At 41.3% G+C, this 18762-nt stretch overlaps 3 protein-coding genes across 3 annotated transcripts; all 3 read right to left on the reverse strand.

The window, feature by feature from the left end:
* Positions 1-243: 243 nt before the first annotated feature.
* LOC114946740 (uncharacterized) lies at positions 244-4632 on the reverse strand. Its single transcript, XM_029323390.2, has one exon. It carries the CDS (start codon positions 4630-4632, stop codon positions 244-246), a length of 4389 nt encoding a protein of 1462 aa, XP_029179223.2.
* A 2457-nt stretch (positions 4633-7089) lies between these two features.
* LOC146721614 (uncharacterized) lies at positions 7090-8500 on the reverse strand. The gene is made up of 3 exons (XM_085486527.1): positions 8129-8500; positions 7814-7933; positions 7090-7730 (listed from the first exon to the last, which is right to left on the reverse strand). The coding sequence occupies exons 1-3, from the start codon at positions 8491-8493 to the stop codon at positions 7322-7324; spliced, it is 894 nt and encodes a 297-aa protein (XP_085342653.1). The 5' UTR covers positions 8494-8500; the 3' UTR covers positions 7090-7321.
* A 1706-nt stretch (positions 8501-10206) lies between these two features.
* On the reverse strand, positions 10207-17672 carry LOC114929552 (uncharacterized). The gene is made up of 4 exons (XM_085486526.1): positions 17628-17672; positions 17099-17414; positions 12329-15384; positions 10207-10233 (listed from the first exon to the last, which is right to left on the reverse strand). The coding sequence occupies exons 1-4, from the start codon at positions 17670-17672 to the stop codon at positions 10207-10209; spliced, it is 3444 nt and encodes a 1147-aa protein (XP_085342652.1).
* Positions 17673-18762: the final 1090 nt, after the last annotated feature.

Here is an 18762-nt window from a genome sequence, read left to right on the forward strand (position 1 = left end):
CATATGTTCGTTGCTGTAATCACTTTCCTCTCGGAGCGAGCCTTCACGAGGCTGTACAAGCCACCAGTCGATCAACAATAATTTGAATTAGAGCGACGCCGTCGCGCCTACTGATATCGACAACAGAAACTATAAATAATTACCAGTTCATATCTACAAAATATCTACGATTTTAACCGAATTGAATAAGAAATATAAAAATATTTGATTAAAATACAGTAATTAATTATGAATGTAATAAGTTCATACTTCCACAAAATATTGGCAAATCTTCTGGGCTTTATGACCACGACCTTTAGTCGTACGCACTAGTAACGGACCCGCGTAATCGACGCCGGTATGATTAAAGGCGCGTGAAGTCGGGTTCACGCGGAAATCCGGCAGGTCGCCCATAAGCTGTTCGGGCACGCGTGCATTCTCCCGTGTGCACACAATACATTGGTAGAGGACGGTACGCACAGTGGCGCGAGCGCGAATTAGCCAATACTGTTGTCGCAGGAGCGTGAGTGTGAGTTGCGGACCGGCGTGTAGGGCCGCAACATGAATCTGTTTGATAAGGAGGTGGACCAATGGATGTGATTTTAAAATTAGCGGATGTTTAGCGTCATCTGACAGGCTTGCGTGCTTTAATCGGCCTCGAACGCGTAACAAGCTGTCTCTGTCTATGTAAGGAGAAAGCGAAGCTAATGGACTAGTTTTTGAGACGCAACGTAGTTGTTTTAGGCGAGCTATGTCGTCAGCAAATAGATTAAGTTGAATCCGTCGAATCCAAAAATTATGAGCGGCGACCAGCTCATCGGACCGGAGAGCATGCGGGTGCGAGTGAGAGGCATCGCATTGTGTTTTCGTCTGGGTACGAGCGTTGCGAACGAAACGAAGGATATACGCGGTGACGCGCAGTAATTTTGGCCACGAGGAAAATCGGGATTCAAGCTCCCAATGGTTTACCGAGCATGTCGCGCAAGCCTTTGAATCGCGTAATTCACTATGCGTTGCCGGGATGTCGGATATGACTGGCCATTGATCGGACGAATGTGATAACCATGGTGGGCCGTGCCACCAAAGTTGGTGATTAATAAGAGAGGCAGGGTCGGTACCGCGAGATGCGCAATCTGCGGGGTTGTCGTGCGTGGGCACGTGATTCCATTTTCCATTGGGAAGAAGCTGTTGCATTTTTGAGACTCTATTTGCGACAAACGTCTTCCACCGCGAGGGACTTTGACGTATCCAAGCGAGGGCGACCATGGAATCGCTCCAACACCAATAATCGATATCGGGAAGGTGAAGAGCAGAACGAGCGAAATCTATGAGTTGTGCTAGTAGGAGCGCAGCGCAAAGCTCCAAACGCGGGACGCTAATGGTTTTGAGCGGCGCGACTTTAGACTTAGCGATGATCAGAGTATTGGTAATGCAACCGTCGCCCGAAATGACACGGAGGTAAAGCGCTGCCGCATACGCTCGCGTGGAGGCGTCTGCGAATCCGTGTAATTCAATTCTGTTGTTCGGATGATACTGCGTCCAGCGCGAAATAGTTAACTGCTCAAGGAGAGGCAACGTCAATTGAAATGTTTCCCATTCGCGCAACATCTCGGCGGGAAGCTCGTCATCCCAATCAGACTTCGTCAACCAGAGATGCTGCAGGAAAATTTTCGCGGTTACGATAACGGGAGCTACCCACCCGAGTGGGTCGAAGAGTTGCGCGATGACTGATAATATTCCGCGCTTAGTTTTCGCGACTGTTATTAAATTCGAAACTTGAAAGGTGAAGATATCGTGTTCCGGTTTCCAGGTAACTCCGAGAATTTTAATGGAATTGTGATCGTGCAAATCTTTGTTGGTTGCGAGTCCATGGTCGGAAGGATCGAGATCTTCAAGGAGCGTAGGGCAATTGCTCGCCCACTTACGCAAACGAAAACAGCCTTGAGATAGCAACGAAATTAACTGATCTCGTGTTTGTTTGGCAGTTTCAAGGTCGTCGGCGCCGAAAGTACAGTCGTCGACGTACGTTTGCTGTAATAGAACCGGTACCGCGAGCGGAAACTGTGAGCCTTCGTCCTCGGCTAATTGCCGTAAGACTCGCAAGGCCAAGAATGGGGCAGCGGCGGTGCCGTAAGTGACGGTAAGAAGTCGGTATTCGTCGACCTGAGCCGTCGGAGACGATCGCCATAAGAGGCATTGATACTTCGTATCGAGAGGGTGTACTAAAATCTGCCTATACATTTTGGCGATGTCCGCTGATAGTGCAAATCGAGGTTGTCGCCATTGGAGGACGACCGCTACTAGATCGGTTTGCAATTTTGCTCCTACATGAAGAGCGCTATTTAATGATTTGCCGGTGGCGGTGTTGCACGACGCGTTAAACACAACACGAAGTCGGGTTGTATTGCTATGTTCACAGATCACGGCACGGTGTGGAATGTAGTACGCGGGAGCTTGGGCGGGAAATTCGGTAGGATTTATCTTAGTCATATGACCTAGGTTTGCGTACTCGGTAAGGAATGCGGTGTATTCCGTTGCTAACGATGGGTCGGTTCGAAAACGACGTTCGAGCCGTTCGAGACTCTTCAACGCGGCGAATCGAGAGTCTCCAAGGTCGCGAGGCGGGCCATTTCTAAAGGGAAGACGCACGACGTAGCGTCCTTCCATGGTGCGGTAGTGAGTCGTCACAAAATGCTCCTCACATTGGGTGTCTTCCGGACTCGGATGAACGCGGGCTGGGATATCTTCGAGTTCCCAGAACTGTTTTAAGGTATGCTCAAGATTAGGTGAAATGTTAGTATGATATGCGGGTACGGAATTGCGGGGGCAGGTTTCGACGGTAGGACCCGAGAGAATCCAGCCGAACGCGGTATTCTGCGCGAACGGTTCGTGTGGTGTTCCCTTGTGTGAACCGTCGCGATGAATATTTCCATACATATCGGCTCCAATTATTATATCGATTGGCGTAGGACTCAGGAAATCAGGATCGGCTAATTCGAGGGCGTCGAGGTGCGTCCACTTAGTGTGAGACGCAACGGGAGGTGGCACGTATTCCGCGAGCGAACACAATATTAAAGCCGTCGTCGAATACGCGGGATTGTTACTTTTTACGGGACTAATTTTGATATTTGCTGCGTAGCGTGCGGAAGTTTTTGTTTGACCAACGCCAGTAACGCTTAAATTTTGCTTTACTCGAGGAAGACGGAGTAATTGCGCAAGATTCTCCGTAATGAGTGTCACAGCCGATCCTGGATCGATAAGCGCGCGAGCGGGAATGAAGCGACCGTGCGCGGAATGTACGCGGACGCGCGCTGTAGCGAGCAGAACGGCGGGAATAGCTGGCATTGAACGTGTTAGGGTAAGAGCGACAACGTTTTTGTCTTGGTCTTTTTTCGTCTCTTCTTTTAAATGTGACGATTCAGCATACGGTAACTTTGCGTGGTTTCCAAGGTGAAGGAGAGTGTGATGCTTTTGCTTACATTCTCGACAACGATGCTTGTTGGTGCAATCCTTTAACGCATGGTTTGCCGCGAAACAATTATAACAACGGCGGTTCGATTTAATAAATTCGAAACGGCGCTCCGGCGTATAAGCGGCAAATTGTGTACATTGAAATAAACGATGATGGCCCTTACAGACCGGGCATTCGAACTTCACGGCCGTTGTATGTGATGCTACGGATTTGGCCGATTTAATTTTTGACGAGGTAGTCTCGGCTGACTCGATGTTTTTCGTCGGGGCGATAACTTCGAACGCGCGAATGCGAGACTCTAAAAATTTGTCGAGTTGAGAATAGGACGGTAAATTTTGCGATTCGCTCATTTTTAATTCCCACGCTTTTCTCGAAGCTTTGTCGAGTTTTTGCGAAACGAGGAACACGAGAACATCGTCCCACGTATCGACGGGACGTTTTAGATTTTTCAGCGCTTGTACGGTGGTATTGGTGGTGTCACGCAGAGTCTGCAACTCTTTCGCGGTTTCATGCGTTGCCGACGGTAACGAGAATAAAATTTGAAGATGGGAGTTGACGATTCGACGTTGATTTTCAAAGCGCGACGATAAGATTTGCCACGCGACTTCGAAATTCGCATCGGTGACTGCTAAGTGACTCAGCGAAGTGCTGGCCGTTCCGGTAACGATTGAACATAAGTAATGCAGGCGTTCTACATTTGTTAAAATCGGATCGTCAATTACCATTGCTTTAAATCTATCGCGGAACGTTTCCCATCGCTCGAAAGAGCCGTCAAATTTCGGTAATTCGATTCGCGGTAAACGCGAGACCGGGCGCGGACCATGATGATAATCGGTACTTGCGTTCGAAGCGTCCATGATGTTGATGTGCGGGGCGGCAATGGGAGGTATGGCAAATTCGGCCAAGTAGTCAAGGGCAGCATCCATCTGGACCTCGGCTTGTTGATACAGCTCCTCGGTGAAATATCGATGCGTGGTCTTCGTAGCGGCCTCGGCGAGGACTAACAGCTTGGCGTTGTTGACGCGAATCTCCCGGAACTGTTCCTTGACGCGTTCCATCCGGTTTGCAGCCACGGTGGACGTCATCTTGGCGTGGCCGAGTTTTTTGAAATTAGATACGGCATTTGCAACCGATCTAACAAGGTCGAGCTGTTGCTCCAAAAGCTTTGCGGTGGTAGCCATTATTGGAATGGCGGCTGCTGCGTTAAACAACGTAGGTCGTGATCAAAGTCAGCCAAAATGTAATTGGATGATGTACTTCACGATTTGTCGTCTTCTCTCGTTAGCGATCCGGCTCGAAGGACCAAAAAATGTTGTCGATATCAGTAGGCGCGACGGCGTCGCTCTAATTCAAATTATTGTTGATCGACTGGTGGCTTGTACAGCCTCGTGAAGGCTCGCTCCGAGAGGAAAGTGATTACAGCAACGAACATATGTTTACTTGTATTTGCAGCTGATCGATAGCACGGTTCGCAGAGATCTGATTCTCGGTTTTCGGGAGCGTTCCGAGTTTTCGTCACGGAATCCTCTCTTTCTCGGGATCGGATGTTTGTTTCGGCGAATCGGAGCGACGAAAGAATAGGAGTAAATAAAATGTACACGTGACAACGTGACTCTTATCACATGGGATGGTGAACAAGGTCGATAATGTTGTCGTGTGTCGGTTCGAACGATCGAACCTTTCCGTTGATATACGAGCGATTAATATAAGAGTCTATTGATTATACAAATTTATAACATGCGTCAACAGTTTCTGTATTCGAAAGTCCGGAGGAGATTAAAAAAAGAAACATTTTTCAATATTTCTATGTATGTAGATGTTGTTGACTATGCATTTGCCATATTTGTAAGATTTATGATTAAAATATATACTTCACTGTAAATGTTTTCATAGGCTACGTTTTGATATTTACTGCCAGTATTATAAATCTGTAGTACATAATATAAAATATAGATTTTCAACTAGCAGAATGAATATCAAAAAGCAGCCTTAGCCTTAGCTGTTAATTTTAAATATACATGCTTTTATTTTAGATGGAAGCATACTTCTTGGAGATGCTGCATATCCATGCCTTCTCCAATTAATTACTCCATATCGGGATAATGGACATTTGACACAGGCCCAAAGAAATTTTAATCGTATACACAGTCAATGCAGAATTTCAGTTGAGCATGGATTTGGAATACTGAAACAACGTTTCAGACAGTTATATTTCCTCAAGTTGAGGAATATGCAATTTATCGTCAAATTCATCTTCGCTTGCTGCGTTCTTCACAATTTGGCTGACTTGGATGATTTGCAACACATGGAAGAACCTGAAGTCGACAACCATGCTGATATAAATGCGCAGGTATTGTTACATAATGTCCCAGCAGCAGATAGAAATGAAGATCCGGATGATGATCGACATGGTCGCGATCTCAGAGACGAATTATGTAGACAACTGTTTCAACGATGATTTGAATAAGAGTATCCAAATAAATTTGTTTAAATATTATGTTCTAATATTAATATTTAAATATTATGTTTATTATTTTTTTAAATATCGATATCGTGTCGTTGTCAACGTCGACATATCACATACTGCATTGTATCAATCTGTGTCGTTCAATTAAAAATATGTATGATATGTATTTAATGTACAAAACTATCAAAGTGCTTTCAAATATTTATGTTTTTTTAGTTATAAAAATTAGGAAACAATGTACAATTATAGTTTCAAGATTATAACGATTATAACCATAACGATTACACAAATATATTTCATTTATTAATAATTATGAATATTACGATTATATATCTTCTATTCAGCTCATTTTAATTAAAAATTATTAAAGTTTGATATTAAATTTTATAAAATAAATTCTTATGTAATATGTAAGACAACAAATAAAACAATTTTGTTAAAAATTTATCCATACATCAGTCTTTTATTGTCATATACGCCTATTTTTCATACAAATAGAGAAATATAACTGCATAATGCAAATATATATTTTATTATGATTTTTTATCGATAATTAACAAAAAAATGTAAATTGAACAAGAAATGACAGTTTTGATTTTCAATCACGTTTTGTACGCTTGACTGCAAGTAAATAATGCTGCTTTATTATGTAAAAAAAAACTCGATAAGTAAATGCAGCTTTTCCCAATTAAAAAAACTCAATAAATAAATGCAGCTTTTTTCAACTAAAAGAACTCAATAAGTAAATGTAGCTTTCCTCTCTTGCAGAGCTTGATACAGCTTTGTCACGCTGTTTATCAAAATAACAGAAAATAAATAAATAAAAAACTAAAATAAACTTTAATAAAATAAAAGTTATTTCAACTTGAAATAAAAATTTTAAATAAAATTAACAAAATTATATAAATTTTAAATACATATAACTTCATTTACGTGAAATGTTCATAAAGTTTGTAACTTTGGTTATAAAGTAAAAAATGAAGTGATTGAAAATGTGTACATTTATTAGCTTTTTTTTACCTTTGAATCCTGTAGAGTTACACATTTTTCCCAATGATGAAAGATCTAATTATTAGATCTAATTAAGATATAATTATTGTAAAAACCAACACACTTGTTTTTTAACAAAATTAAAATTAAACTTAATAAACTGTTCATAAATTTTATAAATTTGTAATAATATCTTATTAACATTTTTTAAAAGACAATGTGTCTATTTTTATAATTACTATATCTGACAGATCTTGTCAGGAAAAATGTGTAACTTCGCAGAATTTATATGTAGAAAAGATTAATAAATGTGTTTTACTACATTTTCTCCTTTAAGTAGGCAAAGGAACAAACTTTATGAATGTCTTATGTATACATATAATTTAGTAAACCTTCAGTCTTATTATATCTTATTAATCTTCTTCGTCTGATAATTCTTGTGTTGAATATTTTTTACTTTCTATTCTCTCTAGTATCTTAAGTTGCCTTTGTAAGATACTATTTCGTTCTTTTTGCAATTGTAATTGTTCTATTTGTAATTCATTACATTTTTTAAGCTTCGTCAGATATTTTGTACGTGTTTCTTGTTTGGCATCACTTTCTCTTTGTAGCACAGCACAGATGGATTCCTTAAGTGATTGTAGAGTATGCGCCAATTTGCCATCTCGTACTTTTGCTTTTGTATTTATTAAAGATGAGCAACTGCTATCCGTCATGGACGATTTGCTGCTACCTATTACTGATTGAGATTGACTGTTAACTGCAGATGGTGTCGAAGGTGGCGAGTCTAGTGCAATAGAAGATTGTTCTTCATTTACATTCCTATAATAGAAAACATTTTAAATTATATCTAAAAATATATCTAGAAATGAATTAAAAAACATTTTAAGGAGATGATTACTCACTGAGACAAATGTTGACTGACCACTTTTTGCAAAATGTCTTCTTGAGAAACCATTCCATTGCGGCCAGCTACAAAAGATGGCACTCCACTGTGACTTTTTCCAAATAAGTTTATCATTTCACTGTAAAGATACATATGTATTCTATTACTTACTTATTAAATACTAAATATAATACTAACTACTTAATAAAAACAGAATATTGTAAGAATGACAAAATAAAAATATGAAACAAATCGACTGAACTATTAATTATAATGTTTAATTCAAAAATATCATATATATAATTATATACAGAAAACACAAGATAGAACTTACTCTTTAAATGGAAGAGGTTTAGTGCCTTTTCCAGAACTATTTTTTCCCATGGTCTGTTTGATATGTTTATCCCATTTCTTCTTCAACAATTTAAATTTATTTTTCATGTGATTTTTAGTAGCATTCACATAACCTCTTTCTTGGAAGGATTCTGCTATCGCTTGAAACATAGCCTCTTTAATTTGATATTTTCTTTTCTGGAATTTTTTTTCATGCTGTTCATACTCTGTGAAAAACAACATTATGGTTTTATAGTCCCAAATAAAATAGCCATCATTATTGACACCAGAAGTATTCTCTTTTTCATTATCTGAGTCTATAATTGAAGAGTCCAATGAAGACACAATTGTAGGCGTGTGCTGCATAAAGCTTGTTACAGGAATCGTAACAGAAAAACTCTCATGGATTTTAATCTGAGGCTGAACTTCAGAAGGACCTGCTTTATTTAGTAAAGCATTCACAATTGAAGAGTCTAGTGAAGACAAAGTTGTAGGTGTGTACTGCATAGAGCTTGTTACAGGAACTGTAACAGAAGGACTCTCGTGGATTATAGTCTGAGGTTGAATTGTAGAAAAACTTATTTTATTCAGTACAGAATCCAAAGGCGCAGTTGTGGTTAGGAACTGTGTCGAGTTTGTTGTAGCAGTTACAACAGAAGTACACGCAAAAGTCTGGGGAGGCTTAATTAATTTTAATGATACCAGTTTAGGTTTCACAGCTGAAAAATAAAACTATTAATATAGTACAATATTTATGCAATTTAAATTATCTTAGAATAAAATCATTTAATCTATCTCTTAGAATTTATTTTATTAGTTAATTAAGTAAAAATATAAAAAGTATTATGAGTATTTAAGTAATCAGCATCATATATAAAATTCTTACCTGAATACTTAAAAGAAGTTTCCATTGTGAAATATCAAGACAGTGACGGCGTAGCCGAATAATAAAAGCGAGGTTATTGGACTACCCGACTCTTGAGCAGTGGATACTGTTTACAGTACAAGCTTCACACGCATGCGCGATAAAATAGCCCCAAATGCACCACCTTCGAAGGTGAGGCAAATAGAGCGTGCTCCTAATTGCTCCTTAGAGTATGCTCTAACGTGACGCGAACATCTAGTCGCCATCTTGTTTCCGGTGACACAAACGTATTGGAGCGCATTGGAGTGAGAAGGAGCATGTTAGGGCATGCGACGCGAACAAACCTTCGAAGTCATGCCGACGGGGGCTATGCCCCTGGTAGGTTCAACCTTGCCGAATGAGTTTGGAAGGAGAGGACAGACTAAGAATGCACCAAACGTGCAAGCCAAGGTGTAAGGCAACGTGCCGATGGCTGCTTGGCCACGAAGACGTGAAACAGCGCGGTCGCAAACGTTCCCTCTGGGGTACCTGCCGACCCCCCAGAGTAGCTAGGCTTGGTGATATCATGGAGGCTCTGAATCACTTGATACTTGTTCCTACCATACTCGTGGGATGAAAAATGGAGAAAAATGAAAAAACTAAAAATACATTCAAACCAAAGTTAACGATGAAACACAAACCCGGAGATAAAGAACAGGACCCGTTCAAAGAAGGGAGTCTATTCCCAGATCACCACCACCATCGGCGAAAATAATAACTGGAGGAATAAATAGGCCTTGCTTTAGCGCTTTGCTTGAACAAGGTGAGGAGGCATACGACTCTCCGGCTGAAAAAAAAAACGACAAAACGCCCCAGTTCAAAAAATACCAGAGAAACTGATGATAATGATGTATTTATTTTTCCTGAACCTGTTCAAAAAAGCAGTGCGAATAGTGTGGAAAGAGAGAAACTGGAACAAAAAGGCTCACCGAAAGTTGAAAAGGACGACAAGGAAGTTACGCTAGAAGAAGTGAGATCTGAAAGAGTAGCTCTAGAAGAGTTTCTCTTTAATGAAAACAATAAAATCAATAAGAATACAATTAAGTTCATATTGTCTAAGTGGGTGCTACTAGAAGGGAAATTACAAGAGAGTATCGTTGAGAGAGAAAAATTAAAGTGTACTTACCTGGCATCGAAAAATTCTATCAGTTCGATGTCCTATGTTCAAGTGGCGTTCACTCCATGGTCCGGAACAGCAGCATCTGAAACAGAAAAAAAAGAAATTATCCAACGTACTACACTAAAAAGCGGATTCAAGACTAATTCTTCGGTAATGATTGTTAAGCCTTTAAATGAAAAGGACAATTTAACGTGTGAGGATGTCAAAGAAAAACTTACAAAGAAAATGAATCCGTTAATTAAAGAAATAAGGATTAAAAGAATGAGAAAGGTGGGAGACAGAGGCATTCTAGTGGAAACGGAAGGTGGAAACGAATTAAAAAAGATCCAGCAGATAATAGAAGACAATGAATGCGGGCTGAAAACAGAGCTGCCTAAGAAAACTGGACCCAGTATGATAGTATATGACGTAGAAAAGTCGGTCACAAAGAAGCAGTTTATGGAACAATTTTGGTCTAAGAATGTTGAAAAACTTGGAATCGCCAAGCAGGAAAATAAAAGCAGGGTTAAATACAGATACAACACATTTGTTAAAACCAGAAATACTAATAACTGGGTAATAGAGGTGACAGGAGAGATAAGAAGAAAACTCTTGGAGCAAGAACGACTATATATTGACTGGAGATCATACAAGGTTAATGATTACTTAGCCTTGACTAGGTGCTTCCGTTGTCTAGGCTTAGGCCACAGTGTTAAACACTGCAAGGAAAAGACCCCCACTTGTGGACACTGTGGGGGGGGGGCGGGCCATATAAGCACCAATTACTCAGAGAGAGAGAGAAATCTGCAGTCTGCGCTAATTGTACAAGAGCTAAAAGGAAAGACACACATCATACTGTAAGTGACAAGAGATGCCCGGAGTATCTAAGAGTAACTGAAATCGTAAAGAATAAAATAGATTATACATAATGATAAAATTCTTTCAAATAAATGTTGGCCGTTCGCAGACGGCATCATACGAATTAAGATTAAAAGTAGAGGAACAAGGCATTGATGTGTGTCTGATACAAGAACCATACGTATTCCAAGGACAAGTCAAAGGCTGCGCTTCACTTGGTGCAAGAGTTGTTCAAAGTAATAAGGTGACAGATACAAATGCTGCTATAGTTGTATATAATCAGGAAATAACTGTCACAAAAATCGAACAGTTTACGGACGAACATATAGCTTGCGCACATATAGTACATAATGAAGTAAACTTATATTTGGTATCAGTTTATTGTCAATTTTCCATGGAGCTAAACTATTTTATTAATAAGTTGGAGACTATAATAGAAACGTTCAAAAGCCACGACATGATCATATCAATGGACTCCAATGCTCACTCCAAAACTTGGTACTGCAAAGAGAACGACGCGAAAGGCGAATTACTCGAGGATTTCCTAATAAATAAAAATGTATACATTTTGAATCAGCCTGGAAACGAACCAACGTTCTCTACTATAATAGGAGAGGCCAATATAGACTTGACTGTGGTGAATAGTGGAGTCCTGAAGGATATTAATGATTGGAAGGTCTTCCCGAAAATGACTTCCTCAGACCATAATTGTATATACTTTGAACATAACAACAATAAAAATTCAGAAACAAATCAGGTAATCACAGGACAATTCTATAACTTAAAGAAGGTCAATTGGGATCAGTTTGGCGATGTTATTAAATCAGAACTCAATGGGACCTTTTGTAAAGAAATCTGTTTTGTATATTTTCTCCTTTGGGTTTTATCGGAGCTATCGCCTAGTTCTCTCTTGTGGACTGCGTCGATAGGCAAGGATAGATAGCAGGAACTAGTCTCTTTATTCTAAGTAAGAATACGTAATTTTTATTCTTCGGATCACAAATGTTCTTCTCGGGTTTACCGGACGGCTCGTCGTACCAGACTCGCCCTCCGTGCCGCATCGCTCCTTTTTAAAGACGCGGAAACTCTCTCCTAATTCGGCGCTTCGCCCTTGTGGACGCAATAACAAACTGTCGATGTACACAATTACAGAGAGCTCTCAGTAGCGTATATCGAAGGCGCGCGGGGATCACGGAAATTTAATTTTTTCCCAAACATACCCCTTGGGTTGAATCGCCAAGGGATTCAAATGACAGTCAGGGGTAAATCCTTACACATTGAACTGCAATCATTGTAGACAACCTGCAGAATTTAGATTACGCTGAACTGTCCGGACTTACCGGCAGTTTACAGAGTTTAACAATAGGTCTTACAAAAGTAGAAGACGCGGTCTTGACCTGAGCAACTCGCACCAGGCCATCCTTGTCAGGCTTACATTCGATGATTCTCGCAAGTTCCCATCTGCAGGGAGGTAAATTAGGATTTTTTATTAGAACAATATCGTTTATGCGAAATTCATCAGATCGATTCTGCCATTTAAAACGCTGCTGCAAGGTGTTCAAGTAGTCAAGACTCCACAATTTCCAAAATTGCTCGTATTTCGCACGCATTAATTGCCATCGATCGAGTCGTGACTCGGAGATATGTAAGACGCTCGGACTCGGAATCGATTTAATGGCGCTACCAATTAAAAAATGCCCTGGTGTGAGCGCATTGCAAGAATTTACATCGTCATGAAGTGCGGCGATCGGGCGCGAATTCAAACATGCTTCGATGTTACATAAAAGCGTGGTGAACTCTTCGACCGTAGGTGTGCAGGAACCAAGTATACGTCGCAAGTGGTGCTTAACACTCTTAACACCTGCCTCCCACATGCCCCCAAAATGAGGGGCAGAAGGCGGAATGAAATGCCATTGAACTGGCTTTGACGCGAACTTCGCCTGCAGATCTACGTCGGATTGAGTCTGTCGGATCGCTGTAACAAGTTCGCGATCCGCGCCTTGATAGGTAGTCGCGTTGTCGGAATAAAGATCGGATGGAATGCCACGACGCGCTACGAACCGTTCGAAAGATGCGAGAAACGCAGCCGTGGAATAATCATGAACGAGCTCTAAGTGTATAGCTCGTGTAGCGAGACAAACAAATAGCGAGATGTATGTTTTGTGCGACTTACGTCCGCGGCCGGAAGCGTCTCGAATTGCGAAGGGGCCGGCGTAATCAAGTCCCGTATGGCAAAATGGACGGGACGGAGTTACTCTAAATGTAGGAAGGTCGGCCATAAATTGTACGCCGGTTATGGCGCGATGCCGAGTACATGTCACGCAATTGCGGATACAACCTTTTACCATGCTTCGCGCCCCCAGAATCCAATATTGTTCTCGCAACATGCGAAGCATTAATTGTACACCGCCGTGAAGTGTATCCTTATGAATTTGATCGATAATGAGCTTAGAAAGGTAATGTTTTGGAAGTAGAATCGGAAATTTACGATCATATGAAAGGTCAGACAGTTGAAGTCGACCACCCACGCGTAGGATACCGGAGGGATCCAGGAACGGATCGAGAGAATGGATGGAGCATCGAACTGGTAACCTCGACTTGGCTTTGAAAGCGACGATTTCTTTTGAAAAGTATTCCGTTTGCATCTGTTTAATCCAGAATCTGTGCGCGGTTTTTATTTCATCGACTTGCAAAATAGAGAGACCTTGAGCAACATCTGGGACTTTCGTTCGAAACTTGAACCGAAGGACGTATGCGGTGACCCGTAGTAAGCGTGGCCACGTGGAGATATGATTGAAGGATTCAAAAAGTTCCGCTCGATTTGAATGATGCGAGTGGACTGCATTTGACGCTTTCAATTCGGAATCATCTTCGGTGCAACTTATCGTAGATTGAACTGGCCAATTATCCTCGTTAAATTTCAGCCATGCCGGGCCGTTCCACCAGGAACTGGAAGGCGTTAGCTGAGCTGGATTTATGCCGCGCGATGCGCAATCTGCGGGATTATCTTCTGTTGGCACATGCAGCCATGTCGCCGTAGGAAGCTTCGTTTGAATAGAAGACACTCTGTTAGCTACAAATACTTTTAAATCTGATGGAGCCATTTGCAACCATGCTAATACGATTGTCGAGTCACTCCAGCAAAACACAGGAATGTTTTGCAATTTCATCGCGTCAATAGTAAACGAAATACAGCGTGCTAGCAGCTGAGCCGCACAGAGCTCGAGTCGTGGAATCGAAATCGTTTTAATCGGAGCAACCTTGGTTTTTGATAGGAGAAGTCGAACATGACTATCGCCAGAATTCGTGACAACTTTTGAATAGACTACCGCTGCATAGGCTTTAGATGAAGCGTCGCAAAAGCCGTGTAAATGCAAGCACTGAATGTTACGCTCGAAGCCTAACCAACGAGGAACTTGCAGAGTCGTCAAGTGTAACATCTTTTCGCAAAAAGCATTCCATTCGGTTGTTATTTCCGCAGGAAGAATATCATCCCATCCGTAGGAAAATTTCCACAGTTTTTGCAGTAGAATTTTGAGAGATATCGTGATCGGAGACACCCATCCGAGGGGATCGAATATTTTCGCTATCGTCGAAAGGATTTGTCGTTTCGAAATGTCGGTAGATGGTGGACGGAATTTTATTTCAAAGGAGAAATTATCATCGCAAGGTGTCCAATGAATACCGAGTATTTTTAATTGTTCACCTTCTTGGAAAGGCTTGGAACTTGCTAGACCGTGATTCGCAGGATTTATATCTTGTAGAATTTCAAAATCGTTGCTGGCCCATTTTCTGAGATGAATGCCTGCGCTTAGTAAACAGCCGATTAGTTGGTCGCGTTTTTTAATCGTGGATGGTTTATCATCGCCTCCGGATAGGACATCGTCAACGTATATTTCATTTTGCAAAATTGCTTGAGCTAGTGGAAAACGCGAACTCTCGTCGATTGAAAGTTGTTTGAGCACGCGTTGGGCGAGATAAGGCGCGCAGGCAGTACCATAAGTAACGGTATTTAATGAATAAGTATGGACTGGCTCGTTCGGAATCGTACGCCACAATATTAATTGATATTGGCGATCGTCTGAATGAATCTGTATTTGTCGAAACATTTGCTGAATATCAGCGGAAAAAACGTATTTGTACAAACGCCATTGAAGAATAATCGCCGGAAGATCGGCTTGCAACTTTGGACCAATCATAAGATGGTCATTCAAAGAAGTGTTATTCGAGGTATTTGCCGAGGCATTAAACACTACACGAAGTTTGGTTGTAGTATTGTCCTCGCGAATAACTGGATGATGAGGTAGAAACGTCGGTTGAAAGAAGCGTTGCACGTTTTCGATTTTTTGCATATGCCCGAGCTCTTCGTACTCGTTAAGAAAGTCGACGTATTGCCCTGAAATTTCCCGAGAATTGGCTAAACGTCGCTCTAGTTGCACGAGTGAACGCGTAGCTACTGACCTTGACTCGCCGATCTTTATCGGAGGACCAGACTTGAAGGGTAAGCGGACAACATAGCGCCCTGAAGAATCGCGCATATGTGTCTCTTGAAAATGTAAGTTGCAACGAAGATTTTCCTCTGAGAGAGCAGTGTGTCGTTGGAATTTCTTCCAGCTCCCAAAAACGTCGGAGTTCGAAATCGAGATTGCCAGAAGTTGCTTGGTGAACGTGAATTCTTTGGCTATTTTTTTGGTTTGAAATAGGACCCGAAATGATCCACCCGAATATCGTTTCTTGCGCAAGTGTAGCATCGTTAGAAGCTTTCATTAAGCCACCCATCATAATTGAACCGTATAATTCGGCCCCGAGAAGTACTTCGATTGCATCATTTGAGCTTGGATTTGGATCGGCTAGATTCAATTTGGAAAGAAACGGAATCTCTTGTAATTGGAAATGAGGTGGAATGTACGCTGTAATTTTTGGAACGACCAATGCTTTGGTATGAAGAATCGTATCATTTTTATTAGTCGCGCTGATAGAAATAGAGACGGCATGTTGAACGCAATTAGACGTAGTGTCACCGATGCCAGATACCTTTACGCGTGTTGAAATTAAGCGAGCTCTCAACATTTGAGCGACTCGTGACGAAACGAATGTGGCATCGGAACCTTGATCGATCAGTGCTCGCGTGTAAACATATCGACCGTTTTCTGATCCTATACAAACACGTGCGGTAGCCAGGAGCACGGGTTTAACTCCCGCGTTCACGTGTGAATGTACGTTGGACGCGTTATCGCATTGTCCAGAGTCTGTTGTTGTCGTTAAACTTGACCTTGAATTCTCGTGTAACAAAGTATGATGTTGTCTTTTACATTTCAAGCAAGTAAAGGAACTACGACAATTCGAAACGTAATGACCTTTGGTCAAACAATTTTTGCATATATTATTTTTTTGAACAAACTCTAGTCGATGCGAAATGCTTAACGCTTGAAATTTCTCGCAATGCATTAAACGATGTGTTTCGGAACAAAGAGCGCACGTACTCGCGGTGTTTGTATGGTGAGAACGCACTATATTATTTTTTCGTGCCGCATTTGGAATCGAGCGAGCACCGGAACTCTTTTCGGATGAGTTTCCGTTGGCGGACTTCGAGTTATCTCCGTCCTTGGATACAGCCTCAAGCGAACGAATTTGTGTATCTAGAAACGCGTATAGTTTTTCCATCGTAGGATATCTCCTCTCTGAACCTAAGCTGACTTCCCAATCTTTTCTCGTCAATTTGTCTAGTTTTTGTACAAGAATGTAGACTAAAATCATATCCCATTCATCTACAGAACATTTCAAGGCACGCAGAGCATTTATCGATTCCGATGAATTGGAGCGTAATTGTTTTAACCCGAACAGATCGTTAGACGAAACATTAGGAATGGTAAATAAACGTTTGAAATATGCGTCAATAATAACGCGTTGATTTTCGTAACGATTCGTGAGTTCCTTCCATGCAACATCGAAATTACTATCGGTTAGAGAAAGATGGGAAATCAACTTAGCAGCGTCGCCAGTAACCGCGGATAATAAATATTGCAATTTCTCGACTTGCGATATGGAACGGCGATTTTTAACGAGCGCAAGAAACAAATCGCGAAACGTTAGCCACTCGGTTACATTACCGGAGAAAGAAGGCAAGTTGATCTTCGGCAATCGGATCTCGTTGATGGACGTCGTTGCGGCCGCCGTTGGTACAGGAATGGAAATTGAAGCGACGTTGAATGCCTCGAGTTTTTCTTGAAAGAAGTCGTAGGCTTGCATGTACGAGACCTCCGCCTTGTCTAGCAGCTTGCTCTTGAAGAAGGGAAGCTGTGCCGCGTCTGCGTCGGTTGCTACTGCCTCAATGATAGCGGCATTCTCCTGGCATTTATTCCAGTAATTTTGCAAGAGTTGAAATCGTCCTTTAGTGATGGCATGAGTTTGATTATCAACTCCAAGCTTTTGGAAATTCGTTATTGAGTTCGTTAAATAACGTAAATTCGTATCGAACGCAAATATTGCCTTGTCCATTTCGATCTATTGTCTTGCAGAGCTCGACCTTGTAAGGTAAACACGGTGTTGAAATGGAGAACGTATGTACGTGAGTCGAAATACTTCCTTGTCGTACGGAAATGTTTACTCGGAATGTAGCGCAATTGTTGAATGGCTCACTTGAAGTAGTTGCACTGCTTGCACGTGTATCTTGTTTGAATCCATCCGTTAATTTCTCGACACAGATCCGGCTCGAAGGACCATGTTTTGTATATTTTCTCCTTTGGGTTTTATCGGAGCTATCGCCTAATTCTCTCTTGTGGACTGCGTCGATAGGCAAGGATAGATAGCAGGAACTAGTCTCTTTATTCTAAGTAAGAATACGTAATTTTTATTCTTCGGATCACAAATGTTCTTCTCGGGTTTACCGGACGGCTCGTCGTACCAGACTCGCCCTCCGTGCCGCATCGCTCCTTTTTAAAGACGCGGAAACTCTCTCCTAATTCGGCGCTTCGCCCTTGTGGACGCAATAACAAACTGTCGATGTACACAATTACAGAGAGCTCTCAGTAGCGTATATCGAAGGCGCGCGGGGATCACGGAAATTTAATTTTTTCCCAAACAAAATCACAAATACAAGTCCGGAGAACGCCGTTAATCTATTTAATAGAAAGATTGATCTTATATGCAGTAGCAATCTAAGTAGGAGAAGACCCCTGTCTAGGAAAACAGTACCGTGGTAGAGCGAACAACTGACCAACTTAAAGAAAAGATTGGCGGCATCTCGTAGAAGCTGTAAACGGTACAGGAAACTTAAATATGAAAAGGCGTATAAATACAGTTTTGATATATACTGCAGACTAAGAAGGGACTACAAGAGAGAGATTGGAAAGGCAAAAAAGGACTCGTGGAATGATTTCGTAAACCGGAACACTACGAAAAACCCTTGGGGACTGGCATACAAGCTAATGATGGGAAAGATTAAAAATAGTAATATCCTAAGTACGATTAAATTAGGTAGCGATTTTACAACTGATTGGACTTCATCGGCGAAGAGACTTTTGGAAACATTAATGCCGGATGGAAAGGAAAGTACAGAAGCAGAGGATTCACAAAACATAAAGAACAGATATAGCGAATACTTAAACTACAATATGGAACAGGAAATAAGAATGGACGAAATAGATGAAGCAATTAAAAGAACAAAGAAGAAAAAAGTTCCTGGTCCGGATAAAATAACAGCGGAAATATTAAAAATAGTTTGGAAGGCAGCACCAAACGCACTTTACTCACTCTTCAACACATGCTTTGATAA

The sequence above is a fragment of the Nylanderia fulva genome, unplaced genomic scaffold (genome assembly GCF_048542155.1).
Source record: "Nylanderia fulva isolate GAGA-0341 unplaced genomic scaffold, ASM4854215v1 Scaffold444, whole genome shotgun sequence".
Taxonomy (NCBI): Eukaryota; Metazoa; Arthropoda; class Insecta; order Hymenoptera; family Formicidae; genus Nylanderia; species Nylanderia fulva.

Excerpts from the sequence above, each read along its gene's own strand:
- LOC146721614 (XM_085486527.1), bottom strand. The coding sequence starts at position 8,493 with ATGCAGCACACGCCTACAATTGTGTCTTCATTGGACTCTTCAATTATA. Across the intron at positions 7,934-8,128 it reads AAACCTCTTCCATTTAAAGA|TGAAATGATAAACTTATTTG; the intron begins GTAAGTTCTATC and ends GTATCTTTACAG. Across the intron at positions 7,731-7,813 it reads GTCAGTCAACATTTGTCTCA|GAATGTAAATGAAGAACAAT; the intron begins GTGAGTAATCAT and ends TTTCTATTATAG.
- LOC114946740 (XM_029323390.2), bottom strand. The coding sequence starts at position 4,632 with ATGGCTACCACCGCAAAGCTTTTGGAGCAACAGCTCGACCTTGTTAGA.
- LOC114929552 (XM_085486526.1), bottom strand. The coding sequence starts at position 17,672 with ATGGATTCAAACAAGATACACGTGCAAGCAGTGCAACTACTTCAA. Across the intron at positions 15,385-17,098 it reads CAACTTGCCTTCTTTCTCCG|GGCAATACGTCGACTTTCTT; the intron begins GTAATGTAACCG and ends GGGAAATTTCAG. Across the intron at positions 10,234-12,328 it reads TTAAACTCTGTAAACTGCCG|ATGCTGCTGTTCCGGACCAT; the intron begins GTAAGTCCGGAC and ends TTTCTGTTTCAG.